Consider the following 18,289-nt stretch of genomic DNA (forward strand, 5'->3'; position numbering starts at 1 on the left):
TCCGTCTTGTCCAATCGCTTTCACCCCGACAGATGCATTAGCCATTCAGAGAACAGCAAAGCACCATATGTGGACAGCTGAATGTGCCCAGAAATCAAGCAATATGCTGTCACAGAGCACACAAACAAACACCAGCACACACACGCACAGACACACACACACACACACACACACACACACACACACACACACACTCACGGCGCACACGCACACGCCAGGCCCATGCTGACCCTCCCCCTCCATCAAAGAAGACACACAGCGGCGGCGACTACATTCGGACGGCTCTCCATGTGGAAAGCCAGCGTATGGAACTATAACTCCGGCACCATATGGACTCGCCATTGTTGAGGAAGCAGCCTTGGGGATATATATCAGAGCGCCACCATTTGCATACATGGAAAAAAACAACAACATCGCGATTGTCTTATCCTCCCCCCCCCCCCCCCCGTTTCCCAAGAAAAAAAATAAATAAATGCCACCATCAATCTGTGTATATATATACGGGGCGCCCGGAGGTGTGTTGGAACGGATCTGTAAAGTCATCCATTCCCTGTCATTTTGGAAATGACATCCACACATATAGGGCCGAGGAGCGAGCGCATGCAGCTGGATCGGAGGAAATCCCCCATGATGCACCTTACCTAGCTGAAGCTCCATGTTGCTCATCTTGTTTTCGGAGGGAAACAGGATCTTTGGCGGCTTGTCGGTCAAAGGCGCTGAAAAAAAGAAGAGGAGGAGGAGAAAAAAACACCACATTTATTTCAGATGTGACAACAAGACAGACATAACAATATATAACCAAGCCGTCATACGAGAGATATATACAGCCAGCCAGCCAGCGTGATTGAGCCATGGGGGTAATTTTTGTTTGTTCCCTTGCTTGTTGTCCTCAGTCTGACTCTAGATGTTCCAGTGTGTTCTGTGTGCGTGCTGTGCGTGCGTGCATGCGTGCGTGTGTGTGTGTAAGTGCGTGCGTGTGTTTGTGTCCTCACTCTTCCTCATCTCTCTCTCTCTCTCTCTACAGTACACTACAGTATATAGTGCAATCTAGTGTCTATCCCATTCTGACCGGGAACCCATTTTGGTGTTATCATCATGTTATGCTTTAGCTATTGAAAAATAGCAGATCTACAAGCTCATAGCGCGCCACCGAGTGGCGCGCTACGAGCTTGTAGGTCTGCTATTTTGAAAAATCGAAGTGTCGACTGACATTTTTAGAATCTGATCTCAGGTCAGAATGGGTTAATCAGACCAGTGTGTGTCCAGTGGAAACCTCGTATGAATCTGATCTCAGGTCAGAATGGGCTATAGACCTTTGGATCCCATTTGCCTGCCCTACTTCTAATCATAAATTAATCACTGGTTTGCCAGGAACAAGCTATACCAGTTAATCTGCGAGTGAGTGTTTGAAGAGCTCATCGTGTGTGTGTGTGTGTGGTGTGTGTGTGTGTGTGTGTGTTTGCGCGCGCCCCTTAGAGAGAGAGAGAGAGAGAGAGAGAGAGAGCAGCTGATGCTCTAATGATGCTAATCATCCATACGGTGGATGTCAGACTGCTGTTGCTGTCGTCCCTCAGGGGAACGCCGCAACACGCAGCAGTTTTATAAAGCATTTGTATGTTCAGCGAGGGGGGGGGGGGGGGGGGGGGGAGCAACAGGGAAAGGGGGTCATGCATGTTACATGGTGGTTGTGTGTTGGACTCCATGTCTTGATCATGTGAAACAAATCTGCACTCTGGAAGAAGAGGGAGGGAAAAAAAGGAATCCATGAGTAATAAAAGGATAGAGACCGAACCGGAGCGTTAGAAGAAGAATTGACTTTTTCTTGACATTTTTTTCACACACACATTTCTTTAGGCTTCACTTTGATGGAATACGGTCCATGGATCTTATATGAGAATTTAAGCAAAACTATTTTCAATGTGTTGGGATTTTGTGGAGAGAGCATGCACTCTAAGCATGTGGCGAACACACAGCATCTACCATGGCGATCAAAACATGGTATGCTACAAACATAATGATGACAAACAGGAGAAAGTTAATACCAATCACATGAACCAAAGCGTCCCTTATTCTGTGCATGTTATAATACGCGGACATGGTAACATTGTTACGTTGGTGGACATTCGTCGACAATATAGCTGATCTATACAAGCTCACAACAGTGGCAGAAACAGGAGAAAGTTAATACTAATCACATGAACCAAAGCGTCCCATATTCTGTGCATGTCATAATACGCGGACATGGTAACAAAAAAAGTTGGTGGACATTCGCCGACAATATAGCTGATCTACAAGCTCACAACAGTGGCAGACATAGTGGCCTTGTGGTTAGAGTGTCCGCCCTGAAACTGGGAGGTCGGGGGGCGTTCGATCCCCGGCCGGGTCATATACCAAAGACTGTAAATATGGGACCCGATGCCTCCCTGCTTTGGCACTCAGCATCAAAGGGTCGGATTGGGGGGTCAAATCAACCAATGATTCCCGAGCGCGACGCACGCTGCGGCTCACCGCTCCAAGAGAAATGGGTCAAATGCGGAGAACAAATGTCACTGCGGTAACGTGTGTGACTATAACCGTACGACTTTGACTTTGACAACGTGCCACACCACGTCGTGATGACGTGAGACTGCACGTTGCATTTCAGTGAAGAGATTAGCTGTGCTATAATAGTCAAAGGGTGGTTAAGCAACCACTGCAGTGAGTTATTACTGCAAATACATTTACTGCTGATAAGGCACAATATCAAGTTATGTTTTCGCTGAATTATCAGCAAAGCTCTATATATCAAGGCTGTATTTTTCTGTCTTTGAGGCTGAAGGGAAAAAAAAACACATCCTCACTGCGGTTGAGTCTGACGCAACCGGCTCATTTCTACCATGGTTCCATTTGTTATTTAGTTTTAATCCTCCGTTGGGTCAGAGTGTTCCGAGGGAGGCATTCAAAGCGTCCTTCCTATTGTTGCATCCTCGTTGCCATCCCGCATGAACCCTGCAGAGCAGCAGAGCACTCCAAACCCATTACCGTAAACACTTCTGTGTTATAAGCAAGCAAAACAAAAGCCATCCGATATATCAACGTATAAGAGCATTCACTATCTTCTTTCCGTTTCAAATTGAGTGCTGTGGAAGGTGGAAAGAGTCTATGGTTCTACTAATCGCATTAGAACGGCCCTGAGTTTAAAGAAGGAAAGCATTGTATCTTCCTCTGATATAAATTACATTATGGTTTGTATGCATGGACTGTATCGCTGCATACATATAGTATATTTTAGTCAGCTTTGACAAACACATCCCTGTTTACGCAGAACATGCAAAGTCTAGTAATTCTTCTAATTAAAACCACCGTAGGGAAAATCAGTGCAGTGCATTCACCTGCTGTGTCCACGCATGCACCTAAATAACGTACTGTCCGTCTGTCTGCCACACACACACACACACACACGCACGCACGCACACACGCACACACGCACACACGCACACACGCACACACGCACACACGCACACACGCACACACGCACACACACACACACACACACACACACACACACACACACACACACACACACACACACACACACACACACACACACACACACACACACACACACACACACACACACACTTTGAAATAAAAAGAGGCTACTTGCAGGCCTTCCAGGCATGTCTAAATAAGAAGAGGCTACTCGCGGGTCTTCCAGGCATATCTAATTGCAGAGTTGACTTGCGCCGACAGCGCATTCAGGCTAGTTCGTTAGCCCGTTGCCTTTATTAGGATGGTTCCTTAGAGTGTCCTCACTAGCCTCTTACATCTTTTCTCTTATTATAAGCCCTAACAAGCTGTTTGGTGCTCTGGTTGTTAAGGTTCGTACTTTACTTTCTTTCTTGCTGTGTGTGTGTGTGTGTGTGTGTGTGTGTGTGTGTGTGTGTGTGTGTGTGTGTGTGTGTGTGTAATGATGAATTGCATTTTATAGTGCTTTTCCAAGTGCTCAAAGCGCTTTACAATGGTTCATTCATTCATACATTGGGAGGTGAAGCGGCGAACAGTCGACGCCAGCGTCCCCACGTTCGTGAATGTTCCCACATTCACACACCAATGGTGGCGAGCTCACACCGACCGACTCATTGGAGGCAATGTAGGGTGTCTTGCCCATGGACACTTCGACATGTGGACAGGAGGAGCCGGGATTCGAACCGCCGACCCAGGGATCATTGGACGACCTGCTCTACCTCTTGAGCCACAGTCGCCCCAGGTACAAATACAGTACACATAGCTGTCTATAGGAGTGGTTGCACCACTCAAGCCATGGAGAACATTTCCGGCATGCTTTACTTTTTTAACAGATAATTTCCACAAAGAACAGAGACGTGGGCATGCACATCCAAAAGCAACGTTTTTTGGATCGTGTCCAACCCGCCACCCGTAGATGGAAAATGTTTGATGACATAAACAAACATGGACAAACGAGGTGTAGGTGGAGGGGAAGGAGCGAAGACCACAAAAACAACGCACTTTAGAGAAGCTCAACTTTACTGGTAAAATGTAGATCGGGAAAAAATGGAGCTATAGAGAAAGAACGGATGAAGCGAGAGCATGTGTCATGGCAGCTTGACCCTGTTATGACACTTCTATTTCTTTGTTTATTAGGTTGGAGGCGAGCTAGACTGCGTTCCACATTCGGGGAGGTGTGTCCTGGCAAATTACCTGGCTGGTCTCCATCTGGAAATCACCTGGCTGGCTATACAAATACCTGGCTGTGGACTATATACACTCACATAAAAGCACGTCGTCCAGCCAGTGCACACATCTGTGCCTTCCGTACTTGGTCGGTTTAAGCTCTATGAAAACCTTTTCTGGCCTGCTTCTATAATTCTTGCCCTCCTCCCTCAGTGTCTGCCAGCCTGACCGCCTATAGCAGCTCCAACCTTTGAGGACCTTTGCCTATAAGTAGGAACGTTATTATTTCAGCTTTCGGAAAGCTTTGGACTTTAAAGTTAACCTTTTTGAATAAATTTGAATTAATTCAGCCTTTTTTGGCATTGAGAGATTTGTCTGTAGTGTTTTGAGTAAATAGATCCTCTGTATGTTTGGCAAACCCACATTTCCTTTGTCTTCGTCTGCAACTGGGTTCAATGTCTGCCTCGACGGGACGGATGGGGGAAGAATAATGTTTAAATCCATATTTATTTGCTCACCACACAAAAAATAGCCAATCTACAAGCTCACAATGCGGCACGATGTGACACTTTGTGAACCTGTAGATCGGCTATTTGTGGCGCGCGACACGGGAGCCCGACTAAGTATAAATCAGGCTTAAGTATTACGTTAGAACGCTGAAGTGCGAGTGGAGCCAGTCTAGAAACACACTTCCCTCTCATTTTGAAACGCTGCATTTCGCTCGGAGAAATCTCATTATCTTAATTACCATTCCTTTATGGATCCTAACCCAGGAAATAGGGGGCTGTCTCTCCGCCTCCCATTACCAATGCAGCCAGGAATGAACAACAAAAGGTAAATGTAAACAAGCTGTACACACACCCTGGCACGCACGCACACACGCACGCACCGAAAACAAAGGGGATATTTACTTGTGACCCAAAGATGGGTCCCGAGCAGTGGGGATTTTAGGTGGGTGCCCTGTGGCCTTTTTTTTTTTTTTTACTTTATACTCATTTTCATCTATATTTTTCATTTCATTCGTGCTTTGGAATGAACAGTTTTGCAACATTACAGTACATGATTGACATTGACAAGACTCACATGCTGATTGGCTATAGTATATATGCTCCAAAATGAATAAATAAATCATGTCGTGTCGTGTCTAGAAAAATACATATTGTCTTGCATGAGGTTGTTTATATTCTATAACTTAGCCATTGAGTTCTCACAGATGTGTACCCAGATGTGTACCCGTAAAAATAAATCACACCCGTGTGTACTCCCCTCTCTCTCTCTCATTAGCAGGCAACAAACAGTGCAGCACTGTCTCTCTCTCTCTCTCTCTGTTTCTGGCACAACAGCGCCCCTACTGGCCCCTACTGGTACATACTGGTGCTCATTAACGTCACATAGGTGGGTGAACACATATAGGTGAACACGGACATTGCTGTTCCTTGGAGTGATTGCACCGCTCAAAAAGCTGCCCCCTCCTTCTGGGAGAAAGCCAAAAAAGCGCCTATGGTCCCGACCCACTGTAGTATACCACTGGGGAACAGTGGTGTATTATAGAGAGACTGCGGCGGTGTGTAGTCTGTGAGCAGAAAGACATAGAATCCATCTTCTGTGCGAGGATGTGCTCGGGGAGCTCTCTATAGCTATAGTGTGAGCCGGGCACGGCCCGGGCTAGAGTCAGTGCTGCTCTTTGAGCTCAAAGGCTCCATGAGTCACCAGCCCAACAACAGTGACGTCTGAGTGACGTCTGAACTGATCCCAATCACTCAGGCATCTCTGCAAGCTGTGAAACCACATGATGAAGTGATTATAGGATGTCGCATATATAGATATAGCACTGCGATGTGGTGACAGGTGGGTGACACATGACTGTCCACGCCTGCCTGTGTGCGTGTCTTCGGAAAGCGAGTGTGCGCACGCGTGTGTGTGTGCATGTACGCGAGCGCGTGTGTGCGCACACACACACACATGCATGCAGAGCAAAATCTTTGTGTTCATTTAACTCTTGAGAGTAAAAGACAATTCCCCAAACCATAACACTTGGAATTGCACTGTGTGCATGTATCTTATAGTTTGTGCGTGCGCGCGTGGGGAAGGGCTTCCGAAGCCTGACACATGGCTGACACAGTCATAAGGGACAGTATGAAATCCAAACACTGCTTCACTGTGAGTATAATGTAGTTCTAAGTGCCATTGAGAGAGATACTGTATACTAGTGTGAGAGAAGAAAAGAGAAGAGCTTTGTGAATGTGCACGTACAGTACTGTACAGTACAGTACGTGTGTACAGTATATTAACGCACACAGAGCGGGACGCCATGCATGGATATATTGTAAGCTTTGTGATCAGTCAGCCAAAATCCCATTTCTGCTTGGTTGGTGGCGGAAAAGCTCACTGGACTTTCCAGATGGATTATTCTGGGTGACTGACTGTGGGGAACCAGCAAATTAATGAATTACCAATGGAACTGGAATACTCGGATCAGTGGCCTTCTCCTGTTAGTCTGCCACTGTGTGTGTGTGCGTGTGTGCGCGACTGTGTGTTTGTGTGTGTGTGTGGTGAGGGTGCCGTTGAGTATAACACGCCGTCAGCAAATTGGTGACAATGGCGACAATAAGAACAAATCAAAGGGAGAGAATGTATATACACTACCGTATGCATAATTAATTACATTACACTGCAACTTATACAAAGTTATACAATTCAACTTTGAGAAGTGCAAAGATGGACTCAAAGACAAGGACATAAGAGAGGTGCCCAGGAAAATGAACACGAAAACAACATATCCCCTGCATTCTGGACGGGAACCCCTTTTGGTGTTTTAACTAAGTATTATGTTATACTTTAGCTATTGAAAAATAGCAGATCTACAAGCTCATAGCGCGGTACCGAGTGGTGAACGTTGTTTTTTTTTTTTTTGACCAACGCAAACGCACGCTTGTGCGGTCGAGTAAACAAGCTCAAATAATAAATACATCGACGTCACAAACCCGCATCCAACCGCCCTTTTCTACCCACTACACACGCACGCACTATATACTGTGTACACGCACTAAAGTACTGTATGTGAAGCTGTGCGCGCATGCAGGAATGTTCCATTTCCTTTGGTCTCAGGTAATTGGCTCCCAAAGGTTTTCAGCATTTTCACCAACAAAGGAGGTACACCAGCTGGGGGGGAGTCCAGATGAATAGGAGTTCTGAAGAGTCGCTGGCTATATGGAGGGGATGAAGAGGGATGGAGACTTCTTCAGCCAATATACAAAGTCCTTGTAGGGGTCTCCCAGGAGCGCTAAGCCTCAGTGCTCACCACTATATCTGAGGCAAGGCATTGGGCCTTCTATATATATATATATATATATATATATATTGCAGTGCCAGAGAGATCCCTGTATATTAAAACTGACCTTACTTCTGTGCTGGTGTCACCTCCGAGATGGTTTCATTACAAGCTGCAATGATGGCGCAATAATCATCCCTTTTTCGCTGCTCCCCTTAACCCATTCTGACCTGAGATCAGATTCATACGAGGTTTCCACTGGACACACACTGGTCTGATTAACCCATTCTGACCTGAGATCAGATTTTAAAAAATGTCGGTCGTTCTTCGATTTTTCAAAAATAGCAGACCTACAAGCTCGTAGCGCGCCACTCGGTGGCGCGCTATGAGCTTGTAGATCTGCTATTTTTCAATAGCTAAAGCATAACATGATGCTAACACCAATATGGGTTCCCGTTCAGAATGGGTTAAAGTCACCTCAGAGCATACAGTAAAGTAGAGCCATTCAGTCGGAGACGAGGTATTCTCCCCCGAGAGAGAGAGAGGCAGAGAGAAGTCAGGATTGGTGTCATGCAGTACGAGCTGCTATTAAGACTAGAGCAGCTATAATCAGCCCAGGACCACATCGCACCGCTCCCACATTGCCGCCGAGCATTGCTCTGTTTCAGCAAAGATATAAACTATATACACACAGCGCATTTGTAGCTTTGTATCTTTGTATCTGAGGTTGAAAACAGGTCCACTCTTTTGTATAGCTTTGTTGTATAGCTTTTGCAGCTGCTATACAAAGGTGGGACGCATCTTTGTATCTCTCGTGTCGCTGGCTTCCATTGACAATGAATGGTAGACTGTGTGTCTTTGCATCCGCCCCCGCGTGTGAACGCAGCATAAAAGAGTGCGTTCTCTCTGGGCTTGACCACTGAAACCCCAGCGACGCGTTGTTGTGAGCTTGAAGAGCTGCCATTTTCAGAGACAATATTTAGCGTGGAGCGAAAACTGAAATGACACTATAGCGTAGAGCCCTGAGGGACTCCGGTCCAACCAAGTATAACCACATACTGTAGTGTACTTTGTTTTAAGTGCCCAAAAAAGAAGTTCACTAGCATTTCATGCAAATCATCTGGGAAGGTGCCACCGGCCAACATTAAGCTCTATAGCTCAGACCAAAGATTGGCTGTGAGCCGACCTGTACAGTCTATTTTCTATTTGTATCGTCGTAAATGTAAGAATTTGCAGAGAAAACTTGCATCGGCCTGAATTACCCTTAAAACAAACCAACAAATTAATGATAAGGAATATACTGCCGGTATGAAAGTCTATTTGAAGAGGCTTATAAGTTAATACCTAAGCCAAAAAGCTTGAATTTACGAATGCATTTCGTGCATTCAAAACGGCCATGACTTCATAAACCTGGCAACGACGGCGAGTCAACACTGACTCAATGAAATGTAATCACTTTGGAAAATGTAGCAAACAACAAAATCATGTTTAGGATTATATCTAGCCGAATAGACAAACGTATTACAGGCGCTTAAGGTGAACTCATTCATCAAAGTAACACTGCATAACTCATACCACATAATAAACTAAAGAACATCCTCGCACAAGACAAAAGGCTGTCTTCCCACATCCTCCTCTGCCATCACCGTCAATCGTCAAATAACCCCATATAGTATCATGTTGAGGTGACGATAGCTGGCCTACTTTTTTACAGACAAAAGCTGCCAGTCAGAAAAGTATACGGAAGAGTCACTGATGATGCAACGCCTGCTTTATGTTCAGCATGCGCGTGGGTGTCGGCCTCCGGAAATAAGCCGACGCGTTGTGAGGTTGCACGTCTGTATATTCTTGGTGTGCGCGGCTGCGACGACCGCGCACAGCCAAGTGGAACTGTGGTTTAACGTCTAATATAAGACTTCGACTGTGTTCACTTATGGACTCCAAGACTTAGACTGTGTGTTCACTTATGGACTCTAAGACTTCGACTGTGTGTTCACTTATAGACTAATTATTCGACTGTGTGTTCACTTATAGACTCTAAGTGAACACACGCTCTTCAAAAGAGACTCAAACTGTGAGGCCTTTAATAATACACATCACTGCAAAAAAGAAAAGAAAGGAGGAAGTGCATTAAACACCTCATGTCTGTGCCAGCTTGCCAACCGCCCACATGGCCGTTCGTCTCCCCTGTGCTTCACAAGGAATACCAGGGGACTTATCGTCTGCCAGAGGGAGCGGCACTCGCAGTCCATTAGTGAATTAGACGATGGAATCTGTAGGTGTCTTTGAAAACGTGTTCCGTTTGGTTTTGTGTGCGCACGCACACGCACGGAGAAGGAGAGAGACAGAAAGTGAGATAGCTGGCAAGTGAATGGCAAAGAGAGAAGGACAGAGTGAGAACAGAAGTATTAAAGACGCAAGAATGTTTATTGTCACGCGTTCACGTGAGCACAAGTGGTGAGATGTCGGTGTGGTACTGCATATGCTCCGCCAGACTGTGGTAACAATGTCCCACATCATGTAACAAACACACGAGATATAATGAAAAACAAAGTAAAATATGAGGAGAGAGAGAGAGAGAGAGAGAGAACGGAACAGAGTGAAAGTGCAGAATAGCACGGCGCTCGGTGGACACGAGGACGGACGGACGGACGGACGGACGGACGTATGGATGAGAGACGGAGAGAGACGGCCAGAAAGACAGTAAGAGGAGCAGAGGGAAAAGACAGATAGAAAATGTGTTATTGATTGCAGAGGGTTCTCTCTGAGATTCTGCTTCCTCAGCAGGTGTGTGTGTGTGTGCGTGTGCGTGTGTGTGTGTGTGTGTGTGTGTGCGCGTGTGTGTGCGTGTGTGTGGCTGGTCCTTAAATCTGCCGATGTGACAGCTCAGTCCGATAAACTCAACAGCGGGCCCTCTCCCCCTTATAGAAGTCTCCTCTCCTTCCCAGGCACACATTAGCCAGGCTCTGTCCACCCCGGCCTCCATTACACAGTCCATGGACCTTCCAGGGGCTGGAAAGTTACTAAGAAAGTACTACTTAAGTACACTTTTTATGTACCGGTATATGTACTGGTACATATAAGTAACTTGAGTATTTCCAATTTCGAATATTTTACTTGCACGTTTTACTCCGTTATTTTAGTTACTTTGTAGATTGTGATTATTAACCAATTCAGTTCTGTATATAAATTTACATTTACTCATATAGTACTTCTACATTTCAGTATTGATTAATAGTCGCCGTTAAGAAATCAATCAATGAAACTTAACAGTTATTAATAAATAAAAAATTCTGCGGTTCTAGAATTCTGTACTTTTGCTGTGATGTGATGTGATGTGACAGACAGGACAGTGCACTTTTCATTTCATGCCATTGCCTGGCCCTGAATCGTCAATGGCCAAATAAATGTTTGATTAAGGAATATAATATGCCTTTGTATATTCTTTCTGTATATCAGCAAAACTATATCAATTAAAGGTAGAGTAAGTGATTTCACTTAATTCAAATATCACTAATTTTTTTTGTTTTGTTGTGATAATCCTCTCTACTATAGAGTGTGCTGACCATATAAGGAGTTCCTCCCTGTCCCCAGTTAACCCCTGGGGGGGTCAAAAAACCTTAGGTTTCGTTTTTGACTCTCTATCCTGATTGGACGAAGGCTTAGGTCCCACAGCCAAAAACGAAACCTAAGGTTTTTTGAGTGAAATCACTCACTCTACCTTTAACAACTAATGAATTAATCGATGATTCCCATCCCGACTTCAAAATCACCGACAATTTCCACCGCACGACACCGTCGCACCGCGGAGAACTAATTGGGCAATAGACCTCCCACCCGCCGCCCTTAAAACGGCACAATAATGGATCACCTTTACGACCTCGTTAAGACTTGACTTCATTTGTTTTGTTTTCTTTCTTTCTTTTCCGGGACGACCTAGACTATCCTCTTATTGAATGTATTTTTTAACCCATTCTGACCTGAGATCAGATTCATACGAGGTTTCCACTGGACACACACTGGTCTGATGAACCCATTCTGACCTGAGATCAGATTCTAAAAATGTCAGTCGTTCTTCGAATTTTTCAAAAATAGCAGACCTACAAGCTCGTATCGCGCCACTCGGTGGCGCGATATGAGCTTGTAGATCTGCTATTTTTCAATAGGTAAAGCATAACATGACGCTAACACCAAAATGGGTGCCCGGTCAGAATGGGTTAAAAGGGGTTGTTGGTAAAATAACTTGACGCTGAATGCATTCTCAATAAGAGGTTCAATTAAGCAGTCAGTCAGTCAGGGAGGGAACGTGAAGAGCGTTTGAAATGAATGAGGCACATTTTAATGGGCCAATTGTTTACAGAATAATGAGGAGTGAAGGAGGATGCCGCGGCAGGGGAGAGAGAGAGAGAGAGAGAGAGAGAGAGGGAGAGAGAGAGGGAGAGAGAGAGAGAGAGGGAGAGAGAGAGAGAGAGAGAGAGAGAGAGAAGGAGGGGGAGGAACTCCTCTCGAATTGATGCCATGCGGAAATATTACAGCAAAACAAGCTCAATGGATACATGCGCAGACACACTTACTCTAGTGTACAAACATATTGAGCACACGCACACACACACACACACACACACACACACACACACACACACACACACACACACACACACACACACACACACACACACACACACACACACACACACACACACACACACACACACACACACACACACACACACACACACACACACGCGGATCGTATGAAAGGCGGTACAGTAGGATGTTATGAACATACCTATAAATTCTTCACACAACTGGCGGCTGGACATTAAGGTCAATTATGGACATTCATAATTGACACCATAGGCAGAATGCCAGCGAGGCTTCGCCGTCGACGTGATAACAACAACAACAACAACAACAGCAACTATGTCTAATTGAAGAAACCGTCACAGTGGTAAATCACTGCTGTCTGCATCCTATACCATCCACACACACACACACACACACACACACACACACACACACACACACACACACACACACACACACACACACACACACACACACACACACACACACACACACACACACACACACACACACACACACACACACACACACACACACACACACACACACACACACACACACACACACACACACTCGCGCCACCACCACCACCACCGTGCAGCCCAATCAGCTCTCCCTAAAGTCTCCAGGGAGCACGATGGGGGACACATATGGTGTGCTGCTGTCTGTGCTCTCCTTGTCTCCAGCAGGAGGAGACATGACGGTTCCACATGCAGCATACCGTATATACATTACATACAGTAACCAGATGCTTTATTCCATGAAGCATGCAGGGCTGCACTGCACTCGGAATAAAGAGCAAAAATAAATAAAAAATATATATAATAAATAAATCAATGGAGAGGCACAAATGTATACAGCACACTAAAGTCCCCGAAACTAAAAGAATGAGAGGCTCATTGAACCTCCCCCCCCCCCCCCCCCCCTCACTGGGGTGTGCTCAGAAGAAGAGGACCTATACCTTCTGTGTGCCTATACTATACCAAAGAGATTCTATATAAAGAGGCGACACTCTCAAATATTTGGAATCACCACTAGATGGCGCATCGGTAGCGCTTTGACGTCATCACACCAAGATGGCGGCGGGAGAGGATAATCTTAGAAGTGGAATAGAATGACTTCAAAGGCTCTTTTTGGAAGCGTTCGGAAAGAGCGCACTGTGCAATGCAAACTAATACGAGAGTGAGCTCCCGGTGAGCATTTGCGAACGCACCCATGTTTTTTAGAGCAACCGGAAGTTGCGTCATCACACCAATATGGCGGAGGCACTGGGCGCTGGTTGTTACTATGGGGTTTAATGAGAGTGTCGCCTCTTTATATAGAATCTCTTTGACTATACTGTGCAAGGCATGTTTTGTGAATCCCAGCTGTGCGTGCGTACGTGCGTGCGTGCATGCAGCCGTGCATGCATATTTGACCATATATACCACACACACACACACACACACACACAGTGAAACAATCACGAAGAAAAATTCATGACCCAAACTCCACCGGCATGCTGCTGTGCTGCACACTCTCTCTTCTTGCTCAACAACAGCAGCAGCAGCATGGTTTTACTCCAGTGTTGACGTGACGTTTGGGTCCCTCTGGAACCTTCCGTCAACATCACAGAGAGAGTGTTGATGAAAGACCAGAGAGGCAGCGGAAACGTCCGCACGTCACCACTGGAATAACCCCTCCTGGACGACGGGAAGGGAACCCCTTTTTGGTGCATTGAAGCATTATGTTATGCTTTAGCTGTTGAAAAACAGCAGATCTACAAGCTCGTAGATCTGCTATTTTCGAGTTCTTTCAGAGCCAACGTTTTTAACTCATATCTTTGTTTCTGGAATGACATTTTTAGATGGGGGTCGGCGGCCAATTACATATATTCTTGGGGGGGTCCTTGACATGAAAATGTTTGAGAACGACTGACACATATGTAGAAACATGGAAGGTTTTTCAGAAAACTGTCAGGTTTCAGAAGACAATTTGTGGAGTTGTTCCCAGGTCTAAACGGGATAAAAGGGATGCTATGCTTGCGGAGCAGGAAGAGCAGCGTGCATGCCGGGAGGTTGAAGCTCCCCAGCTTCATTTGTCACTGTCCGCGAACGCACACTGAAAGCACCTGCGTCTCTCCACCAGCGTGGAGAGATGCGCCAGTACTTTCTTTTGTGCAAAGAAACCCATTATAATGCTATGAAAATGAAGCTGATAAATGGCCATTCTCTTCCTGATTGGCGTGACATTTTGTCACCTAAATGTATTTTCAGTTTATTGTTGTCTGGAGAGACGAGACGCCGGTTACTGAACAAACAATAGGAACGACTAACTATGAGAATATAGTGCTTTAACCGTTGAACAAAGAACCTTTAGTTTTAACAACAACAACAAATCACTTACCCCAATACCTCTAAAACTATATTACCAGTATTACGCAGTAAGACGCAAACATGTGTGCTAATTAGTAAGGCCGGAGGGGGCCCTCGGGCCAGCCCAGGTAGGGCCGGGCCGGGCCTTAATTTCCGGGCCTGTTGAGAACCGAACTAGGCTGCCGTCTATATAGTTTGAATGGACAGGTATATCAGTCAAAAGGGAGACATCGAAGAGGAAGGACGGGTGGGGAAGGATCAACATAATTGGAATGTCAGAACAGGTCTCATATGGAGATCTAAGAGTTTGAGGTTTGAGGTCAGATGTAGAGTTTCTGGCCGGCTCCATATATATGCAGATCTAGGTGATTGATTGAATAGTTTATTGAACACAAATGTAAAAACAGAGGCATTGCGTGAACAATCCTCAGGGCCCTGCACAGGTTTGGAATGGCTGTGCTATATAGACTGTTGCTCCTCCCAGCCTGCCTGCCTGCCTGCCCTGCCGCTGATGAAATATTGACATATTGACAACCTGCGGCTTGCCGTGGGCGTATAGTATAGTATAGCTCAGCGTGGTGGTCTGCCTCTCTGCCTCCTTTATATCTGCTCTGCGGCCCCGGTCGGCGCATCCTTTCTTAACGTCTTTCCTTCTATATATCAGTCTGAAGAATCGTGTCGTCTACTCGTCCCCCCCGCCCCCCCCACACGCCCCACCTCCCTCTATACACTCGTCTCCGTCGTCGCACTGTGTGTGTGTGTGTGTGTGTGTGTGTGTGTGTGCGTGTGTGTGTGAGAGAGAGAGAGAGACAGTGGGCACATGGAGTTGGATTATGCACATGGATGTTGCATAATATTATCACTCAGTGTGTTTAATGTTAACCTGATGAAAGGAGTGTATATATTATACTGTACGTATAAAGGACACTGTTCTTCCATTAGGGCTCAGCACAGCACACACACACACACACACACACACACACACACACACACACACACACACACACAGAACACAACGTGTGCACTCAATAATGCAGGCCAGTGTTTATTCTGTTTAACAGCTGCTGGTCTGCAATATCGCCACGCAGCCATCACTAAACTGATACGCGCACGCACGCACGCACGCACGCACACACGCACACACACACGCGCACACCTTCCTGTCTGCCTCAGATAACGGTGGCCTAGCAGTGGAGCAAATGATAAAGGAGCCATTCCATCTAAATGAAGGAAGGGCAGAAAAAGGGGCTACAGTAAATACAGCTGTGTTGGAGGCTTAACCCGTTTAGGCCTGAAAATGTCTAAATCATGGCGGTTTTCCGAAATACCTCCTGTTTCTGTGTCAGTGGTGCTCAATATTTATCATGTCAAGGACCCCCAGGATTATCTGTAATTGGCCACCGACCACCCATCTGAAAATATATATATTCAAAGATTTGAGGCACATTTTCACGATTTTTCAAAAAAATAGCAGACCTATACAAGCTTGTAGATTTGCTATTTTTCAATAGCTAAAGGGGTTCCCGCCCAAAATGGGTTAAGCAGATAGCGGAGAGCCGGAATGGACAGAGACGACGCAGATACAGATACAGAGAGAGAGAGAGAGAGAGAGATGGAGACAGAGAGATGCGATTTGGAAAACTCTAGACAGATTATATGACAGCCAAACATCCGACAGCTATAGGCCTACAGAAGGTAATGACAGAGGATTAGATGTCTAATCATGGGGGGGGGGGGGATCTCTGTGGGGGCCGAAGGAGGAGGTGGTGGATGGGCATGGTGGCTCTTGCAGGGTGCATTCTGCTCCTCTGCCTGAAGGGGGAACAGCTACACACGCATTGTGAGCCTGTAAATGGACTATTTTTTTGGAGTGTGACACTGACATGTGGCTATAAGTATGAATCAGAGTTGACCTGGCCCCCTGCGGTGGACTAAGACATAACTCAAAGCCATTATTAGGTCCTGGTTGTTACTCGGTCAATTTTGGAGTTGAGTTTACGCACTAGAGTACTAGCTCATTGGCCTTGTGGTTAAGAGTGTTCGCCCTGAGACTGGGAGGTCGGGGGTTCAATCCCCGGCCGGGTCATACCAAAGTCCTTAAAAAATGGAACATTTGAAAACAAAGTATTGCATTGTGGGTTTGAGATGACAGGCAGATCAATCAAGTCACCTAAATTCAAGTGGAAGATGCCAAAAAGTGTTATAGCTTATATATATTTAAATAAAATTAGGACCATGCATGCCACAATGCCATGTGATCTACTTGCACAGCCTGTGTGATTTGAGGACGAAGGCTCTACCACGTCCTCCCGGTGGGGGCTCCTCACTGGCAGGTGAGTCAGGATACAACAGTATACGGTAGTGACACACACATGTGTGTGTGTGTGGAAGAATTCATTGGCATAATGACTAAATTGGGGATAAAAGTGTGGTAAAAAAATAACTTTTTTTACTTAAGTACAGTATATGAACTTTGTTACTGTCCGCCACAGTAACAAAGTTACAAGCAGAACAGGTGGACACACACCTGAGGGACTGGCATACAGTACACACTGCATAATCCCACTGGATGGCTTTGCTCAATTATTGTGTGCCTGCGTGCGTGCGTGCGTGGCATGCGTGCGTGCGTGCGTGCGTGCGTGAGACCCTCCTGTCTTTGCCATGCTAAACAGAAGTGTGGCCAGGTGTGTAAACACACCAGCGGTGCCAATAACCCGCGGCTGGGGCCTGTGTTTATTAACAGTAAGTAAAGCTGGACCGCGGCGAGGAACAGATAGCTATTTTAGAGTGTGACCTCTCTGCCATCTGCTGCACAGGCTCCCTTTGACCTCTCTCCACAGTCACACCTCAGCACTGGACACACAATCCACTGTAACTCCTCTTCTGAGAAAGGAGGAGCAGGGTGTGTCCAAACTATAAGCACATTTCTTCAACTCAGTGGTTTTCAACCAGTGGTCCAGAGACCACCAGTGGTCCTTGAGGGAAACCCCAGGTGGTCCCCCAGCTAAATGATGGAGTGTTGGTATAACCAAATGAACCATTGGTAGATCTTTAACTCTTGAGAGCGTAAAATGAAACCAAATGGAACCGTAAGGGTCCAACAAAACCGTGGCTCAAAAAGCAGAATAAATAATTGGACCTTGATATGAAAAAGGTTGAAAACCACTGATCTACATTAGAACTTCCTGGCGGAACCTATTATAGTGTCACTATTTTGGGCATGTCAATATAGGCGAAAATATTAAAATAAAATAATTAAAGGTAGAGTAAGTGATTTCACTTAATTCAAATATCACTTATTTTTTTGTTTTGTTGTGATAATCCTCTCTACTATAGAGTGTGCTGACCATATAAGGAGTTCCTCCCTGTCCCCAGTTAACCCCTGGGGGTCAAAAAACCTTAG

At 45.7% G+C, this 18,289-nt stretch overlaps 1 protein-coding gene across 1 annotated transcript in view; it reads right to left on the minus strand.

The window, feature by feature from the left end:
- Window positions 1-18,289, minus strand: part of il1rapl1a (interleukin 1 receptor accessory protein-like 1a) — a gene marked incomplete at both ends in the record, with an annotated part of 157,681 nt that overhangs the window by 77,232 nt on the left and 62,160 nt on the right. Inside the window, one exon of the mRNA XM_080785245.1 lies at window positions 642-716. Within this exon, the coding sequence (XP_080641371.1) occupies window positions 642-716 (75 nt within the window). The remainder of the gene's footprint in view (window positions 1-641; window positions 717-18,289) is intronic.

This window comes from Protomyctophum bolini, assembly GCF_963924005.1.
Source record: "Protomyctophum bolini genome assembly, chromosome: 16".
Classification (NCBI taxonomy): domain Eukaryota; kingdom Metazoa; phylum Chordata; class Actinopteri; order Myctophiformes; family Myctophidae; genus Protomyctophum; species Protomyctophum bolini.